Genomic DNA, 18903 nt, shown 5'->3' with positions numbered 1-18903 from the left:
CATATGGTGTAATGCCACAAGATATACGACACCAACTAAGAACTGCACAACCACAGAGGAGTGTGAATGGAGATCTAAAAAAACAGTGCCCAAATAGTAATAGGCAGATGCAGAAATTCCTAATCCAGATCATATGAAGACAATTTCGTAACCCTTTGCAATCCAATTTTGGATTCAGGGTTTGCTAGGGGGCTTTTTCTTTCTGCCATTATACAATGGCGCCATCTGCTGGCTAGAGCCAGTACTGCAGTATGGGACATGCTGGAGAGGCCCCTGACAACAGAGCGGCCAGTAATATACAGTAAGAATACCCTGCTGGACGTTTTCCAACATCGGAGCTGTACAAGCTTCAATCAGAATGTCTTCAGACGTCAGACAGTGGATTGGGAAGGGTTAATATGTCAACTGGACATATTATTCAGAACTAGAGATGAGCGAACGTACTCGGTAAGGGCGATTTCGCAACTGAGCACCGCGATTTTCGAGTATTTCACTACTCGGGTGAAAAGTACTCGGGTGCGCTGTGGGCGAGCGGGGGGTTGCAGCGGGGAGTGGGGGGGAGAGGGAGAGAGAGAGGGCTCCCCCCTGTTCTCCGCTGCTACCCCCCACTCCCCTCTGCAACCCCCCACCCCACAGCGCACCCGAGTACTTTTCACCCGAGTAGTGAAGTACTCGAAAATCGCGGTGCTCGATTGCGAAATCGCCCTTACCGAGTACGTTCGCTCATCTCTATTCAGAACATATTGCTCCTTCTTCAGCCATAGACTTATTATACAATGCCTGTGGCTGAAGGAGCAACATGTTCCGAGACGCATCTAGTGAAAGATTAAAGAATTATCTTGATATGATTCGGATTTGGAATTTCTGCATCTGCCTATCACTATTTGGGGAGCTCATAGCGTTTTGTTTTTTTTAAACATGATTTAAAGATTTAGCAAAATGAGAGTACGGAAAAAGTGGAGTAGTTGACACAGTTAACCATAGCGACTAATCGGGCTGTTGCATTATTTTCCTGTGCGCCTGTGCACACAATGAGAGCTGGACTCTGTCCGGTAGTCATGCTCCACATTGCCACTGTGCCTGTTGTGCTTTGTGTTGTTACACCCCCTATTCTTTAGACAATCCTTACTTCCTAGGGTACTTCGACGCAGAACGACTATCGCTCATGTGCTTCCGGCCTCCACTGAATAGGCAGTCGCTCAAAGATGAACATCTGCCTGTTTAGGCTGTAAATGGGCCGACTTTCAGTCAGAAAGATAAAATCGCCCAAATGAGTGATATTCAGCGATAACCGCCCTGTATAAAAGCGGAACCCGACAGGGCACTGAGCGAGAAATCACTCATTAGTCGCTAGTTGCTTCATTCCAGCCCGGTCTTCCCATGTAAAGGCAGCCCTAGAAGTGGTCCTTGACAATAAGATGCTCACATAATGGGATCCCCAGCAATCAACTGCAGTCTATGCGAAACCTGACAGTACGGCCTCTTTCACACGACCGTATAAGTATTTGTCCTTATCCGTACGCAGTGAAAAAACGCATGACAGAAGAATAGCCGTGATCAAGTCCTGATTATTGTCCATTCACACAGGCGGCTGCCATGTGGTGGCAAAACAATACGCTGCTGCACGGAAATCCCTCGGTCGGCAGAAATCCTCGAAATGACTGCTAATGCTTAAATAGAGCCAGCTGTCTTCTTTTCCGAGCGCCGGCCGCAGATAAACCCCCTCCCTTATTTTTAAACCTCCATGGGAACCTCCTTCATATCTCATCAAAAGATAGGGTAAGGCCAGTCTTTTGATGCTGTGTATAAAATCCGTCTGCGTTTTTGGTTGCTGATGCGTTATTTTTCCCATCATAACTTTTTTACGTGCTCAAAAATCGTTCATCTGAATGAACACATTGGAATCCAATGCTTCAGATGGTCGCGGTTTTTGGCCGCTGCTACAATAGCTGCGTATATACAGCCGTGTGAATAAGGCCTCAGTGTTCACTTTCCCTGCAGCACCACTACAGGGGAAAAGAAGCATTACACAGTGCTCGGCACGGTTGCCAACCTGACTTTTTAATTTTCCAGGACAACTTTATCCAAAAATTATGGACAGCCAACATTTTTTATGGACACATTGGAAAACCACAATGAATAATAAAAATACAAGTGTTTATGTCAGATTTTTACAGACTGTCCCATGAATTGCTGGACAGTTGGCAAACCCGGTGCTCATTCACATCAGTGGATTGTCTGTGTAAATCAGGACAAGACAGGTCCTCCACAGCGAGAGACACTCTTTGTATCTGCTCTTCACTATGGCCAAGTGAAGAGGGCCGTGAACAGATGACCCCCTCTAAAGGGTTTATCACTGATAACATTTATGCCTTATCCACAGGAATGGAGATAACTGAATGGTGGCCTCCAAATGCTGGGACCCCACAGATTACAAGAAGTGGAATCTCAAATGAATGGAGCAACGGTTACCCATGAGCACTACTGCTTCAATCATTTGAATGGGACTTCTGGAGATAATCAAGCACTTGTGCTCAGCTCTCTGCAGTGATCCCATTCACATGTATGTATGTCATTCAGGAAACCTCGAGAACCCCATGTTCTCTTGATTAGTGGGATTCCAGTGGTCGGTGCCCACCAATCAGATAGTTATCTCTTATCCTATGCATAAGGTATAACTTATTAACCCCTTTAATGGTAAATCTGTCTACTCAGCTCCTTTAACACAGAGCACTAAATTGTTCGCACAATGTACAGTGAATGTGAACGACGAAACAATCGCTGTTTACACACAATGACGCTTCAATCAGTGACTGATGATTTTTAAGGAATGCATAAAATGAATGAAAAGGGGACGAATTCTTGTTCATCATTCAATCGTTTACATTGAGTGATTATCATTCAAATTCACACAATCCAATAATTCTTTTTTCTAAACAATCACATTCCGTTTAAAAGGGCCCTTACATAGTAATTTCTTCTCCGCAGGGTTCTAGGAAGAATGAGCTATAACCAGTTGTGCTAGCTGTAAGGCTGGGTTCACACGGGGCGTAATTGCCGCAGAAGTTCTGTGCAGACTTTCTGCACGGAAATTCTGTCCATGGCTTTTTTCCCCCAGGAATAGCCATCAAAGTGGATGAGATTTGCAAAAATCTTGTCCACACACTTCAGCCGAGCCGCGCAAAATTTAAAGATGCGGCATGTCACTTCTTTCCCTGTTTCCGCGGCGGCCTCTCTGCTCTCTATGGGGAGGGATGGACGCAGCGAAAGGCCATGGATTTTGAAGCTACATTTCTGCCGCAAAAAGCTTGCGGTATTTCCGTGCGGTCATTCCGCAGGATTTCCACAAGATTTTGGTCCCATGTAACTTTAGCCAAATACTAGCCATTTTGTTTGTCACCCAACTTTTGACCAAGGGGAGGGGCGAAAATCAAGGATTTATATTTATTGGGTATTTTTTTTGCTTTTTGAACTTATTTCCCAGAATATTGTGTTATGACATTAATGTGTATAATTTTACAATGAACGATTTTCTCTTCCAGGTTTCCTCTTAAAGACTCTGCTCGCCTCTTCCTGTGGACAGCCGCTATACAGCGAAGTGACTGGACGCCGGGCCCCTATTCCTTCCTGTGCAGCGAACATTTCAGTGACGACAGCTTTGTCCCACGTATGCCTGACCAGCACCCTCTTCTCAGACCTGATGCTGTGCCATCCCTCTTCAAAGATGGCATGGAGATCAAAAGAAGCAGAGCATTGGGGCCACACGTATTCAGACTTGGAAAAAGAAAACATTTGAAGAAAAAGTTCTCACCGTTTTCTTTAGAAGATAAAAGGCTTCTTGTGCCAACAGCTGAAGGGTTTGTAGATAAAAGTGACACCAGTGCTAACCCCAATAGAAACGAAGCCACGGACGCCGGGCATCATCTTCATCCATGTGGCCAACATACCACCTCTAAGTTCATCTTTTCCCTGCATTCATACAGCCGGTCGTCAGCAACCTCATTGTCACAAGATGTAGAAGAAGGAGCCAAGCATGTACAAGATCTCCATCCTAAAGAACACCTTGGGCTCTCACCGTCTCTTGAGCACGGCAGTGGGGATGTCTTGTGTAGTGTAGAAGGTAGCAAGGGAACACTTGGTTGCGGTAGTACAGCGTTGGCCTCAGGGGGACAGGATCCTCTTAAGGAAAGCGTAACCAACAGTGAGGTGTTGGAGTCCCATGTATACGCAGTACAGGAACCTATCCCTGGTGTACAGATTAAGTGTCTTCCTCAAGACAGGGACTCTGAGATCATGGGAACTTTGGATTCCCTACATTCATATTGCTCCACAGCAATGTCCCAGCCTAGCCGAACAAAGCAATGCAGTAATGAGGAACTGACAGCCAAATCTGGTGGAGAGGAACTCTGCAGCGGCCAACTAGACTGTAAAGCCCAAGGCGAGAGGAACCGTATAAGGGTGCAGAAGTCCTGCAGCAAAACCGCAGGTTAGAGTTACAGTACAGTTACAGTGGAAAATATGTGCATTTTTTTCCCTCCGCATGTGAACAGGATTTGCTTTAATCCCACTCTCTTTAAGGGTGCCTTCACACTTGTGATCGCGAGATCGCTGCGTTTTTTTAACGCAAATGCCAATAAGACTTTTTAATGTTAAAAACACATCGCACAAAAATCGCAGGTTTGTTCTTTGCAATTTTTGTGCGATGCATTTTTTAACATTAGAAAGTCCTATTGACATTTGTGTAAGAAAAACGCAACAATATCGCGATCGCAAGTGTGATGGCACCCTCAGGCAAGTGTCGACGGCACTCGCAGATTCCACACGTGGATTTCCGCAGCGGAAGACCTGCGAGTCAGTGCTTTCCTATGGGTAGCTGGAACTGCGGATCTTTCACTCGGGTGCCGATCGCGAATTCCGCAATCCAAATCCACCCGTGGACATGAGACTTTCTTAAGCGACACTATACTGCTTTCTTAAGCGACACTATATTATATGTTAAAATCATTAATTACTTCAGAAACAATGGGAGACACTTGCTGATACTCTACCACTGCTGAAAGCTGCGCCAGAGGATCTCAATTGTGCTGAAGTGATGGGAGGCGTTTTTGATACATACACCTTACACCTGCAGGGACATCGCACAAGCGCGATATCACGGCCCGATATCACACTCGGTCGTGTGAAAAAAGCCTAAGTGTATTTTGCGCCTGCATGTTCCGTTTCCCTGCATATTTCTGCATGCAAAAAGTACAGTAAAACATGCGCACGCAAATACGTGCATAAATGCACATATGCTGGTGTGACACTGGCCTTAGGCTTTTTTGGATGCAGAAATTCCTCCTTGTCTTTTTTGAAACGGCCCTGTACTTTTTATAATGATGGAGGTAAAATCCTATGTCATGTTAAGCCCCGCCCCTGACCACACCCCTTTGTCCTGCTTTGACCCTGGGAAAATCTGATCACCTTAGACTATACAGCCTTTCCAACTAGTGTTTGGAAGTTGGGAAGCCATGTCTCTCCTGCATTCAGCGTCATGGAGAGCACTCACAAAAAATAGAAAATGTATTTCTCTGCAAAGTCTGATGTGTCATGTGTTTTATTGCACATTTAAATAAAAATTATTAAAATAATTAATAAAATAAATAAAAATTGTACTATCCCTCACAATGAAATATAATTTGGCTGGAACTACTAAAAAGTGACTATTTTAGTGATACCCCAAAAGAGCCACAGCAATAGTAATCATATGCCATAGTATTCCCAGCAATAATAGTGACACCCTACAGTAGCCCCAGGAATAATAGTGACACACACCCCCCCTCACACACACACACACACACGCCCCATAGTATTTGCACTCCCCCCTAAGACCTACATATGTACCTCATCCTGATATTCACAGCGCTGCTGCTCCTCTCAGCACTGCTGGTGTAAGTCTGTGCGCCCCCAGCAGCGCCTCCTCTTCTCTCTTGCGGAACCAAAGAGGAGAAGTCAAGGGAAAAGAAGACCAAAATCCTGGATGCACACACTGCCGTCAGTGTGTGCATCTGGCTGCGGCGCTGCAGCGTGATTACAAGCCGGAGATAGGGGGTGGTTTTAACCCAGCTGGTAATCACTATAATCACTATTTCCAACGTCCGCGGCGTGACACGGGCAAAAGTGGTACTGTCCCGCCTAAATCAGGACGACTGGTCACCTTAGACAAGTGGGCTGAGCTTCTCGAACAAATATCGCTCTCACCCATTTAAATGTAGCCTAATAAGAAGAAAATGCATAATATAATTGTATCTCCCATAATAAACGACCGCTTTGTATGATCCACACACTGCCATGTAGACACTACGGATCTGGGACAATGTATCAAAACTACAGCAGTTGCCCATAGCAACCAGTCAGATTGCAGCTCCCAGGAGTCTCTTCTGAAAGTAAAAGAGGCAATGTGATTGGTTGCTACAGGCAGTGACTCCACTTGTCTTTTCTTGATAAATGCCCCCCATGATACTTTATGTACAGCTCCACACGATAAAACACACAGTACCTTATCATATTTATATATTTTTAAATATGGGCGACAAAACCCATCTTGTCATATTATTTCTGGGGACATCCTACAGGTGGCAGTGACCAGCAGGGGCACACATATCTTAAAAGTCCTGCACAATGCAGCCTGAAACTACAACTCCCAGTGTGCCTTGCTGTTGTGTGACATCACTTCCTGCCTGAAGAGGGGAGAATGGCAAGTGAGCAAAGTGCAGGTAAAGAGTTTGCTGCATATATATATGTTCCAGCACCCCTTCATTGTTGGGGTGCAGCACAGAAACCACAGACTTTACTGATATATTGTTGTTGCACATACTATTAACCCCTTGGTGACTTGTTTGTCTTCGATCTTGAAGCAAATCTGTCTGCAGAAAATGAACTATATATGGTATAATCTTAATGGTCCATATAGGTGCAGCGCAGACATTTATATTGCACTAATTGCAATACATTGTTCAGATACACCTGTGTAACAATCGCCGATTACCGCGCGCCGGAGCAAAGTTCCTTAAAGTATGTATAAATAGATTATTTACTGAAGTCCCTCAAGGTCACATGGATGTTAACCCCAAACTTTATATAATTGATGGTTTAGCTTGTTTGTGAATATATATATTTCACATCTGCATCGGAAGTTGCATTCAGAGCTTCTGTTGTAGATCTCCATTTAATGCTGGAGGGCATAATAGAAGCTGACGTGTCCCATTAAAGTTACTGGGGGCCATTCACTGCCATTCCTTTCTATCTTGTCATGGAAAGGGCTAATGTTAATGTGATCAAGTCCTTATTCGCGCTCCTTTTTTTTCCGACAAATATATATATTTTATTAAGATTTATTAGGACTAAAGTAGAAAAAGATACATCGTGTAGTATTTCCCTAAAACATGTTCAACAATGCCTCAGGTTTCTTTTAAAGTAAAGGTCAAGTTTGGAGCTACTAGGGCTTATTCACACGGGCAAAAATCTCCATCCATAGCATACAATGGAAAAGTGATTTTTCATGCACACGAGCGGAAACCAGTTGTGGTTTCCGCTCACGGATAAAAAATCACAGCATGCTCTATTTCAGAACGTTTTCTGCGCGGACGGCTTCCATTGATTAGCATTTGATAGTCCAAAATGTTGATAATCCATCACACACAATCTGAAATATGGGCAGTTGGAAATATTATTAAAGGGGTTTAGAAAACTTATTTTCAAATACATAAAACTCAGAGCGAATTCTTATACTTGCCCAGCACCCCTTCCCTCTCACTGTTACCCCTGGCAGTCTGCACTCAGTAGTTCTCCATGCAGTGTGTGCCCACTAACTGAAGAAACGAGTGCTGCTAACAGACAAGCATGTTTCCATTGGATTTCTAAAGCTAGGTAATCAATAGTATCAGTCCTGGAAAACCCCTTTAATTGAGGGTGTCTTCTGTTCAGGATTGTCATCTCTTGGTCAAAGTGGAGAGCGGTTATAAAGTGTTACTTTCCTATATTACACAGACAACACGTTGATTTAAATGGACCCTGTGTAATACTTTATTTTCCCTGTGGTGGCGCTGCAGGGAAATTGAATACTTACTGCCAAGTTTCCCAACAGATGATAACTGATCACTTGGGGTCCCAGCAGAGGAACCTTTCTGACAAGTAGTTTGTTCAAAATGGAGAACCCCTTTAAGACATGTTATAAGATGTCAGTTTGCAGAGCCCCGCGAGGATCTCTAAAGTGAAGTGGCTGTAGTACACTAGGAGCATGGAGTCTGGACTCTACCAGACAGACCTGTTCTTGAAGTCAATGGGGGTCTCGCAGTTTGGACAGATTCTGGGAGACAAGGGACCATTGTGTTTAGCAATTTGCTACTGGCACCCACTGATTTGATTTTTCTATTGAGCTCTAATTTACTGTAAGTGGAACTTAAATGGGTTTTCTGAGACTAAAATTTTAACCTGGACCCCTGCCTATCCACTGTTTGAAGGGGCTGCAGTGCTAGGGACAACACTGCAGCCTCTTCACTGCATACTTGGTATAGCAGCACTGGCCTTAGAAGAAGTTGCAGTGCTCATCTGATCACCACATCGTCTTCATACAGATGATCTTCAGGGGTCTCTCATGGCAAACCCCTAACAATCAAATACTGATGACCTCTTTAATTGATTTTGTAATTACGATAGTATCCACTAGGAGGCAGTAAAGGATTACCCTAAATAAATCGTGAGTAAATTGTAAAATTCTTAGTTTGGTCCAGGACTAAATTTATGATTATGTACTTGTGAACAGTCATAAAAATGGAGATAGGAGCAGCAAATAGGTGCATAAACTCACTTCACATCCTCACGTGTCCAGGAATGTCTTTATTCCAAAATAATCAATTCCCACATGACAAAGAAAGCATGACATTTCGGCTGGACACCCAGCCTTTTTCAAACTCCTATCTCCATTTTTAAGACTGTTTGCATGGGGATCTATGGTCTAGATCCTTTCTAGGAGCGTGCAACCTATCTGGCCTCCCACTTATCATTGTGGTAAGAGTGTGTGCTGCTGTGCACAAGAACTTCTCTTCATATGTACTTGTGAACAGCAGGGGGAAAAAAGGAAAAATTAATTTTAGTTGAATGTATATTTTATTTAATTCTTTTCGAACTCTGACACCCAGCTGCCCCATGAACAGCCGTCCATGTAATGCATAGACCAGCTGGGTCCGTCAGAGTGAGAGCCGCTCTTATAGACACAACACATGCATGTGATCATAGTCTACATGTGACAGGATAGGTTACTGTTAGGCATAGAGAATGTCTCAAGGGGCTTGTGCCAGTTGGGGGAAGTGGTTGGTTTCTGGAAGTTATTAGAAGCTGGTCAGGTAGCAGAGGGGGCTTTGCACTGTTAGATTCCCTTTTTAAGCTTTAACCCTTTCCAATCCACTGTCTGACCTCTGAAGACATTATGATTTAAGGCTGTACAGCTCTGATGTTGGAAGACGTCCGTCGGGGTTCTCTTACTGTATACTGCCAGCCTTTGTGCTGTCGGAGCCTATCCAATGTGTCACCTCATGCAGTACTGGCTTTAGCCAGCAGATAGTGCTGTTGTGTAATGGCAGAAAAAGAGTAAGCCCCCTAGGAAAACCATGATACAAATTGGATTGGAAAGGGTTAACAGTATAAGGCTGTGTTCACACGGGGAGGAATGAGCTCTGCAGAAATCTTGCAAAATTTCTGTGCGGTCCCACTGCGGAGATGCAGCTTCAAAACCTCCACCATTCAGAGGTTTACCTGTATTCCGCTGTGGCCATCTATCCCCATAAAGAGGAGAAAGCCGGCAGCGGAAACGGCGATACAATTGACATTCTGCGGCTTTGAATTCCACGCTGCATATTATTTTCAGCGCGGCTTGGCCGCAGTGTGTGGACAAGATTTTTGGAAATCTTGTCCACTTTGCAGCTTAATCCCGGGATTAAAATTGCAGGCGGAATTTCCGTGCAGAAAGTCTGCACCGAAATTCCGTGGCAATTCCGGCCTGTGTGAACCCAGCCTAAAGGTAACCATAAAAGAGTGAAAAAGGTACTTTAAAGGCTTTAATTGAACTGAAAAAAATCTATTTGGCAGGGAATTATGTAAGATTAAAAAAAAAATAAGCCATACTTTCTTCAATAAATCGCCCCTGGTCCAGCTCAGGAGTCCCAGTTCCTGCTGTTCTAATCCTGGAAGATACTGCAGTGGTCATTGCTATACATGTGACCACTGAGCCAACCACTGGCGTCAGCAGTGATACTAACATGAACGCTGACAGCAGTGATTGCCCGATTGATCACATGTACAATGAACGGCACATAACCACTGCAGCATCGTTTGGGATTGGAGTAGTGGTGAAAGGGGAGTCATTTATGGAGGTGAGTGTGGCGCAATTGTTAATATCATACCATTCTCTGCACATTAGATTTTATTTTTTCTTATCTAGGAAAACCACTTTAATTTTTAAATCCCCTACCTCTCCTGTGTCATTGATCTCTGTTTCACAGCTGCAGTAATGACATGTCATTCCAACATGAGGCCAGAGTAGGCGGTAGCAGCAGTCACATCAGTAGGGCTGACATCAGCCGCACAGTCATATGTTGAGAAAAAACGTGATCGCCGCAACAAAGTTACCAAAAGCGGAAGGAGGAATTTGGAAAGAAAGTTCACCTTAGTTGTTGTTTTAAGGCTCTGTATTGTGGCTTCGCTTACAGTCAGAGGCCACAACACTCCGTCCGATCTGTCAAACAGACACCAGCGGTGCCCAACAGACCCCATTGGCTTATATTGGCATCTGTTAGGTTCTTCCAAAGTGTCCATTGTTTTGATGTGAAAATTGGTGTTGCATGCAGTGCTATTTTGCCATCGCATACAAAGTAAAATTATAATGGAGGCTCCGACACAGACATGAACAGATCCAGTATATATATATATTTTTTTTCTTCTTTTACAGGGTTGCAAAACCACTTTAATATAATCTTGTGGGTGCACAAACACTTCTATGCTTTCTACATTCCCTAGTATTTTCTTGCAGTCCATTTGTTCTTCTTGTAGCCAACTCATTTTGCAAATGCTTTACATACTTTGCACTCGATCTGGAGTCACATCCTGTATTCTAATCTGTTTTCACTCACATCTATATTTACAACATTCCCTTTGTTTAATCAAAACTTGCACTTTGTATCCTGGAAAGCGTAGAAAAACACTTTCTGGTTGCAGTGAAATATAAAGTAATGCATTACATAGAGGAGCTGAGATAATGTTTTAGGCTGGGTTCACACACACCGGAATCCCGGTGGAAATCTCGCGGTTTGGCCGCAGCGAAAAACCGCGAGATTTCCGCTGGGAGAAGCGCTGCTTTAAAACTCGCGGCACTTAGCCGCGTGTTTTAAAGTGGCCTGGCCGCTCGCTCTTCCGCTGTGGCCGGCGCAGCTTTGCCGCGGCGGATTCGCGGTTCCGTGTGGACGAGATTCCTGAGAAATCTCGTTCACATGGCTGGCTAATCCCGCCATTAGCGGCCGGATGGAATTTGCGCAACAAATCCGCCTAGTGTGAACCCAGCCTTGGGGACCTATTTTCAATAGAATAGAGTTGTAGAGTTGGAAGGGACCTCCAGGGTCATCGGGTCCAGCCCCCTGCTCAGTACAGGATTTACTAAATGATCCCAGACAGATGTCTGTCCAGCCTCTGTTTGAAGACTTCCATTGAAGGAGAACTCGCCACCTTGGTAACTCTTCTGTGAACTTGCTCCTGTTTGTTAATGTCTTCTTTTAAAATTGGGGTGACCAGAACTGGACACAGTATTCCAGATAAGGTCTGACTAAGAAAGAGTAAAGGGGGGAAATTGCCTCACATGATCTAGATGCTATGTTTCTCTTAATACATCCCAGAATTGTGTTTGCCTTTTTGGCTGCTGCATCACATTGTTGACTCACGTTCAGTCTGTGATCTATTATTATACCCAAGTCTTTTTCACATGTGCTGCTGCTTAGCCCAATTCCTCCCATTCTTTGTTTTTTTTTCATGCCCAAATGTAGGACTTTTTCCTTCTTAAATACCATTCTGTTAATCGCCGTCCACTGTTCAAATTTAAGGTCAACAATAAGAACTTCCAAAACTCTAAATACAACTACAAATAGGTGGATCAATACCAGGTAAATTAATGTAATGTGTGTCTAAAGCTACAAAACCTTTATGGAGCATATACTCTTAATTGTCAGATCTTGATATACTATGCAAGAGACCAAAAGAATGAAAAATAAACTTTATTTGTAAGACTGTATCAGAAAGAGAGGATTTTAATATACAGTAAGTAACTAAGTATATTCTTGTTACAGGCGCTCCTGACCTGAACCCAGTGGTAGCGCCGCTGGCCTGGATGCTGGGGACATGGGTATCTGATCCTCCTGGTGAAGGAGAGTTTCCCTCCATTCCCTCTTTTCATTACATTGAGGAAGTGGTCATCTCCCATGTAGGACAGCCAATGCTGAATTTCACGTAAGTTATGCTGTAGAACAGATGACGGATCTTTGCTACCTGCAAAGTTTCTTTTACTGGCCTTTTAGCAATGCATGTTATCCCATAAATAACTGTGTATTGCACACACATCAATGCTGACTGCTTACAGAGGGTTAAAGTTATTTGCTGTCCATTGTGTAACGCAATTGTCTAGGTTGGTTCTGTTCCTAGAATTGGTGTTACTTGAAATAATCTTTATTAAGCCTGTAGACTGTTCCATGGTATTTAGGAAGAAGGAAATGTGAGTTGTGAAGGTAAACACAGCGTTGTTATATATGTGTACTTTAATGGCAGCGTTCGTTATATAACTGGATTGATGTTGTCATGCAGGTTTTGTTCCTCTAACCCAGAGACTAGGAAACCAATGCACAGAGAATGCGGATTCATACGTGTGAAGCCCGGGACCAACCAAGTGGCATTTATATGTGCCCAGAACATAGGTAATCTCAGCATGGATATTCCCTGAACACATGTAATTCCCTTATTATTGACAGGTTTATTAATTAAGCTATGTACTATATAGACTGTAAAATACACCTGTAGCAGCAGCGTTCCTGCATTATATCTGAGACCTACCATATATTTTATGGTTCAATCAATTTTAATAGACCAATGCAGAAACGTGTCAGTCACATATTAGAGAAGTTAAATCATATTCCTAGTAATGCTAAGCACATTCTGCGAAAACATAATGCAATATTAGCTTATTTAGAAATAAGACCGAAACATAGATATTTGTAGAAATAAAGAGGCAAACGAGAAAGAGATGGAAGGTAGGGTGCCCACGATAATGTGTAGTAAAATAAGTTGTTAGCTCATGAAAACTTTTGAACATAATCCAAGTCCTCTGTACTCTGAGGAATTGATTATCAACCTTATCCTGGTCCTCAGCTATGATGTCCTCCATTCTGAAAGTATCAGAGGAAGTATTGTTAGGGCCGCTAGTCATGACCAGCGATGCCCCTTACATCTTCCTGCAGTCAGGCATGGATAGAGCAGTGTCTCTTGTGTCTGTGGAAGATGTTGTATCTCCTGTTAGTATTCTTGTTCCTAAAGAGTGCGTGCACGCACCCATTCCACATCTTAGGGTGCATTCAGACGACCGTATATCGGCCGGGTATTCACGTGGGCCGATATACGGCGTCTCTCTCTGCAGGGGGAGGAGGCTGGAAGGGTCTGGAGCAGTGCACTGAGCTCCCGCCCCCTCTCTGCCTCCTCTCCACCTCCCTACACTATTTTCAATGAAAAGAGGCAGGACGGAGGCAAAGCTAATTCCCTAAACTTAGCTCCGCCCCCACCCCGCCTCTTCTAATTGAAAATAGTGCAGAAGGGCAGAGAGGGGGCGGGAGCTCATAGCCCTGCTCCAGGCTCTTCCAGCCTCCTCCCCCTGCAGAGAGAGACGCCATATATTGGCCGGTGTGAATACTCGGCCGATATACGGTCGTCTGAATGCACCCTTAAAGGGCTAGCATGCTCACACAGCTCACCAGTCTTCAACTAGTCCTGGCCTATTTAGGGCTACACCATCCATCAGCCGTTGCCTGATACAGCGAATGTGAAAGGCTGAACAATTCTCGTGTAAACGTGCCAACGATGTGTCTGCCCATATAAACAGGCTGCACGAGAGTGAACGAGGTAACGATGAAATCACTCGCTCATTCAAACAATAATCGGCGCGTCTAAAAGGACCATAAGGCCATTGCTGATCCCCATTTGAGATTAGAATGACAAACCAGTACTTTGTTTATTGACATCTTTCAGTTGGGGACAATTTTTTTTACACATCCCTACAAGATGTGTTGATGCGCACCTCTCACTTTCCTGCATTGCCAACACAAGTCATAAACAGTATATTTTAAAGCTAATTTTATAATGGAAGCCATGACAGTGTGATGGAACTGTTGGTCAACAGCAGACCCCATTAACTATATTAGGATCCATTGTGAGCTTAAAAAGGTGTACTTCCAATATGAACATTCATTACCTATCCAGAGAATGATCAGCTTTGAAATTCTTTTCGGCCCCGGATAACCCTTTTTATTTGCTTCAAGCTCTGGTTTTACAACTGTATATTTGTATTATACTACCATGCTACTATATGGTGATGGAGGGGATCTGATTGTTTCCCACTATTGAACTCGCTATTCTTTTTAGAACTTGTGTTCTAAAAATGGTGTCTATGAATATGTTCGTAAGTGTACTACATATATTTTGAGATATGTTTAGGTTGGGCTATTTTGGTCAGGAGCGAGATTAGGATAAGATTTGTGGGAACTTACAGTATCTATATTAGGCCGGGGTCACGCAGGCACATTCTAATTGCAGAATCGACGTGGAGGATCCACGGCAAAATGTGGGCATTGTAAAACATGTAAAATCGCTTTTTCACTCACACTCGTGGATACAAATTGCATATTCCACAAGCGTGCTCTATTTTGCTGCGGACTCCGCTCAGACGGCCGCCATTGAAGTCAATGAAGGTTGTCCAACGCACAAACCATACGCAATTAACATTGTGTATAGAATGCCGGGTACCCGCATACATAATACACAAAATTCAGGTAAGCAATGTCACAGCTGGAATCCAGTCCACACATGTGGGCCTGGCCTTAGTATGTATACATATTTGCTACTTGTTTTCACTTTTATACAACAACAAAAAAACAATACATATTAATCAAAAAGAACATTTCTTGTTGTCATGCAAGAACCTCCATATAGCCACATGCCCAAAAATCTTTGGTTGAGCACCATATATACAGTACGTTACAGAACTGCATAGAATTTCTTTTGCACCTTTCTACAGTATCTTGTTTAAAGGGGTATTCCGGTTGTAGGTCATTGTTTTTGCCCATCCACTAGATGGATGAAAACTGGTGGCTAAGTGGGATTCCAACTGCTGCGACCCTCACTGATCCCAAGAATGGGGGACCCAAGTCTCCTCTGTTTTACAGTTCAAGATGCAGGCTCCCATTTCCGTAATGTAGTGGGAAATGGAGCCGCTGTTCGCATATGCTCAGCAGTGGCTTCATTCCACATAATGGTGCATACACATACCTGAGCGTTGCCCTCAGCTATCTGTTTGCCCTATAAAAAAAGCATGGAACAGCGCTGCTCCATTCATGATGGGGGGGGGGGGGGGGGGGGACCATAGGAAAATGTCGGGCTCCTAGATTAGAACTGACAGTTTATTGAGAATGACAATGGACATCATATACTAGCCCGTCTAGAAAGAGTGATAATTGAACAGAGTTATCGTAGGGCATCAAATAACATAGGGTAGAATAATACATAGCCCATCCCAAGGGGAATAGCTCATGAATAAGTGGAATCATTGTAACGCATGAGTCAGAGAGAGAGCTCCACAAAAATAAAGTTTATTATTTACCCTGACACATGAGTTGTGATAATTAGAACATATGGAAGTGTGTCACAACTGATGAATATCAGGTGTTATGAGCTCATGGTGAAATAAGTCATCTGCTCTGAATTAAATTATCTTGGTATCAGAGCGGATGATTGTTTAAAGCAACGCTGTGAATACAATCACAGCTCCTGATATGGTATTGATACAGTCAGTGATTGAGAACTCTGATAAAGTCCATAGGTGCACCTGGGAGAACCATATAGGTTCAATCTGTTGAGCCTTTATAATGTGTGCCTATAGGGCTGTACCCATGCGATATATTGGAAAATATATGATAATTGTATTTCCAACAAATATAAAATCAAAGCACATATAAAATATACCATCCTGGAGTGTTAGTAAATACAAAGTAGGGACAGGTCTCCTTATAAAGACCATGGTGTATAGGGTTAGGTGTTGCTGTTATACGTACGTGAGGATAGATGCCTCACCATATGAGGGGTTGAATGACTAAATAAGACAATATATATTCACTTTCCTCATTATTAGAGGTTTACAAAAGGTCATTAAACCATCTTATCTAGTGTGTGACCAAGGTCACTCAAAGAGAATAGAGATATTGATTTTTTATATGTGGAAACACCATTTTAATACTACTAAAAGTTATATTTTATAGTTTTTGGTCTTCTCAGTGACATAGTTGACAATAAAAAACCTTCTGCCACGGTGACAACTAGCACCATATATGCAGTATGTTACAGAACTGCATAGAATTTCTTCTGCACCTTTCTGCAATATCTTGTTTTAAAGGGGTATTCCGGTCATAGGTCGTTGTTTTCACCCATCCACTAGATGGGTGAAAACTGATAGATCAGTGAGATTCCAACTGCTGGGACCCTCACTGATCCCGAGAATGGGGGACCCAAGTCTTCCCTATTTTATAGTTCAAGATGCAGGCTCCCATTTCTGTAATGTAGTGGGGAATGGAGCCACTGTTCCCATATGATCAACAGTGGCTTCATTCCACACAATGGTGCATACACATAGCCGAGCATTGCGCTCAGCTAACTGTTTGCCCCATAAAAAAGCATGAAATGGCGCTGCTCCATTCATTTGTATGGCGCAGACAGAAATAGCCGAGCACAGCACTTTCAGTGACGCAAGTCTGCTGTATTATACTGATTTCTCTAACCATGATTTGCCTAGTTCGTTCTTCTTTTATCTTCTAGGTGTAGTTGAGGTAGAAGAAGGGGAGGTGAGTGGAGAGCAGCTGACTCTGACCTCACAGTCACTAAGCAGAATGAGCTTTGCCAGAGCGCCTCACGTACAGCAGGTAAGAATGCAGTATTACGCGGGGACAGTATGGCGTCAGTACACGACACTGATACTTATTCTGAACTCCCAATACTTTTGTAGTCAAATAATCTTCTAATTGCTTCTAATTGTCCCGCGGCAGCAAGTGGGGTTATACACTTCTGTATGGCCATATTAATGCACTTTGTGTTCTCTTGAATGGGGCCGCTCCGGCGTGCTCGTGCCGCACAGGTCTTCTGCGCATGCGCAGACCAGCTCTCCGGTGCGAGCACACCGGAGCGGCCCCATTCAAGAGAACAGAAGACCAGACAGCGCAAGCGCGTCTAATCGAGGGAGAAGGCAGCCTTAGTTGGCGCCATGGAGACGGGGACGCCAGCACCGGAGGGGGTAAGTGTATAACTTCTGTATGGCCAATATTTAATGCACGATGTATATTGGCCATACAGAAGTGCTTACCCCCACTTGCTGCCGCGGGACAACCCCTTTAAGCACCTAAGGCTGGTTTCACACAGGGCGGATTTGCTGCGGTTTTGCCGCCGTTTGCCGTTGCATAGCCGCACTGCGGCAAAACCTCTGCGTTTGCAGTGCAATGCAGTACAAATGTGTTAGGGCAAAAAGCTGTTCTCGCAGGCCGGATTTTTTCTGCACTGCCGCAGTGCGGAAATGCAACTGCAGCGCGGTTTTTCAAGACGCAGCATGTCCATTCTTTTGACTTTTCCGCAGCGCTTTTTTGTCCATAGACCTCTATGGACGCAGCAAATTCGGCACCAAAATACTCTGCAAAAGTAAAAAAGCGCTGCGGAAAAAAAAACACTTGTGGATTTTCCGCTCGGAAAATACGCAAGACAAAAATAACCTTTAAAGTGGTTTTGCCGCAGAAGCAGTTCTTCTGCGGCAAATCCGCAGCAAAACCGCAATAAATCCGCCCTGTGTGAACCCAGGCTAACAGTTGTCCCAATGATTATTGCTCCTGTTCTTTCATACAGGAAAGTGGCCTTTTTACGTTATTTTCCAAACTGACACTGAGGTGTCACCAACAAGTCCCATGTAGGTAGATGGTCCGGCACGAATTGGGCAATTTTGATTACAATTCCGTAATATGCAGTGTTGTAGTTTTTTTCCATAGTGCAGATAGGTGTAATACTTATGTATTTCCATCATGACTATATACGTGTTCTGTGACTGTCCTTCCCCTTGCAGATCTCCCGTACCTTCCGCCTGACCACTGAAGGGAAGCTGGAGCAGACCGTATCCATGGCAACTAGCACACAGGCCATGGCTCCTCACTTACGAGTTACGTACAAGAAAGTGACCTCATAACAATTTCCGTCCCAGTTATTGAAGTAGTGCCTGCACTGTTCACGTTGCGTAAATAAACATTAAAGCTGCCGACCGCTCTGGTGTTTATCCCATGTGTGCAATTATTCTTCCCGTTACACAAGTCTTGTAGTTGAATCCTGCTTGTAACAACACTTTGCAGTTAAGGCCGACTTCACATAAGACAAAAGCATGCGGAATTGCGCGCCTCTTAGTGCAACGTTGTTTCACCATGAACAAGTTTTTTTACTTGGCATATTTGACTGTACCTTTTCTGCCTGCAAGGCATGTTCATTTGTACACGGAGAACAAACACACCAATTGAAATGGCTAATTAGTTATTTTTCCAACGCAAG

General features: G+C 43.7%; 1 protein-coding gene across 3 annotated transcripts in view; it reads left to right on the top strand.

Moving 5' to 3' along the window:
- Nucleotides 1–18637, top strand: part of THAP4 (THAP domain containing 4) — a 19417-nt gene extending 780 nt beyond the window's left edge. For 2 of the 3 annotated variants that reach the window (XM_066598572.1, XM_066598566.1), the window contains exons 2-6: nucleotides 3543–4486; nucleotides 12369–12528; nucleotides 12880–12989; nucleotides 17146–17249; nucleotides 18431–18637. In XM_066598572.1, the coding sequence (XP_066454669.1) occupies nucleotides 3543–4486; nucleotides 12369–12528; nucleotides 12880–12989; nucleotides 17146–17249; nucleotides 18431–18550 (1438 nt within the window). In that variant the 3' untranslated portion in view covers nucleotides 18551–18637. Of the gene's footprint in view, nucleotides 1–3542; nucleotides 4487–6657; nucleotides 6756–12368; nucleotides 12529–12879; nucleotides 12990–17145; nucleotides 17250–18430 lie in introns of those variants that run through there. The other variant, XM_066598580.1, reaches the window with a different exon arrangement.
- The last annotated feature ends 266 nt before the right edge of the window (nucleotides 18638–18903 follow it).

Source organism: Eleutherodactylus coqui, chromosome 1 (genome assembly GCF_035609145.1).
Source record: "Eleutherodactylus coqui strain aEleCoq1 chromosome 1, aEleCoq1.hap1, whole genome shotgun sequence".
NCBI lineage: Eukaryota > Metazoa > Chordata > Amphibia > Anura > Eleutherodactylidae > Eleutherodactylus > Eleutherodactylus coqui.
The sequence above is the reverse complement of the archived record's forward strand: the minus strand, read 5'-3'. Positions and strand labels throughout refer to the sequence as shown.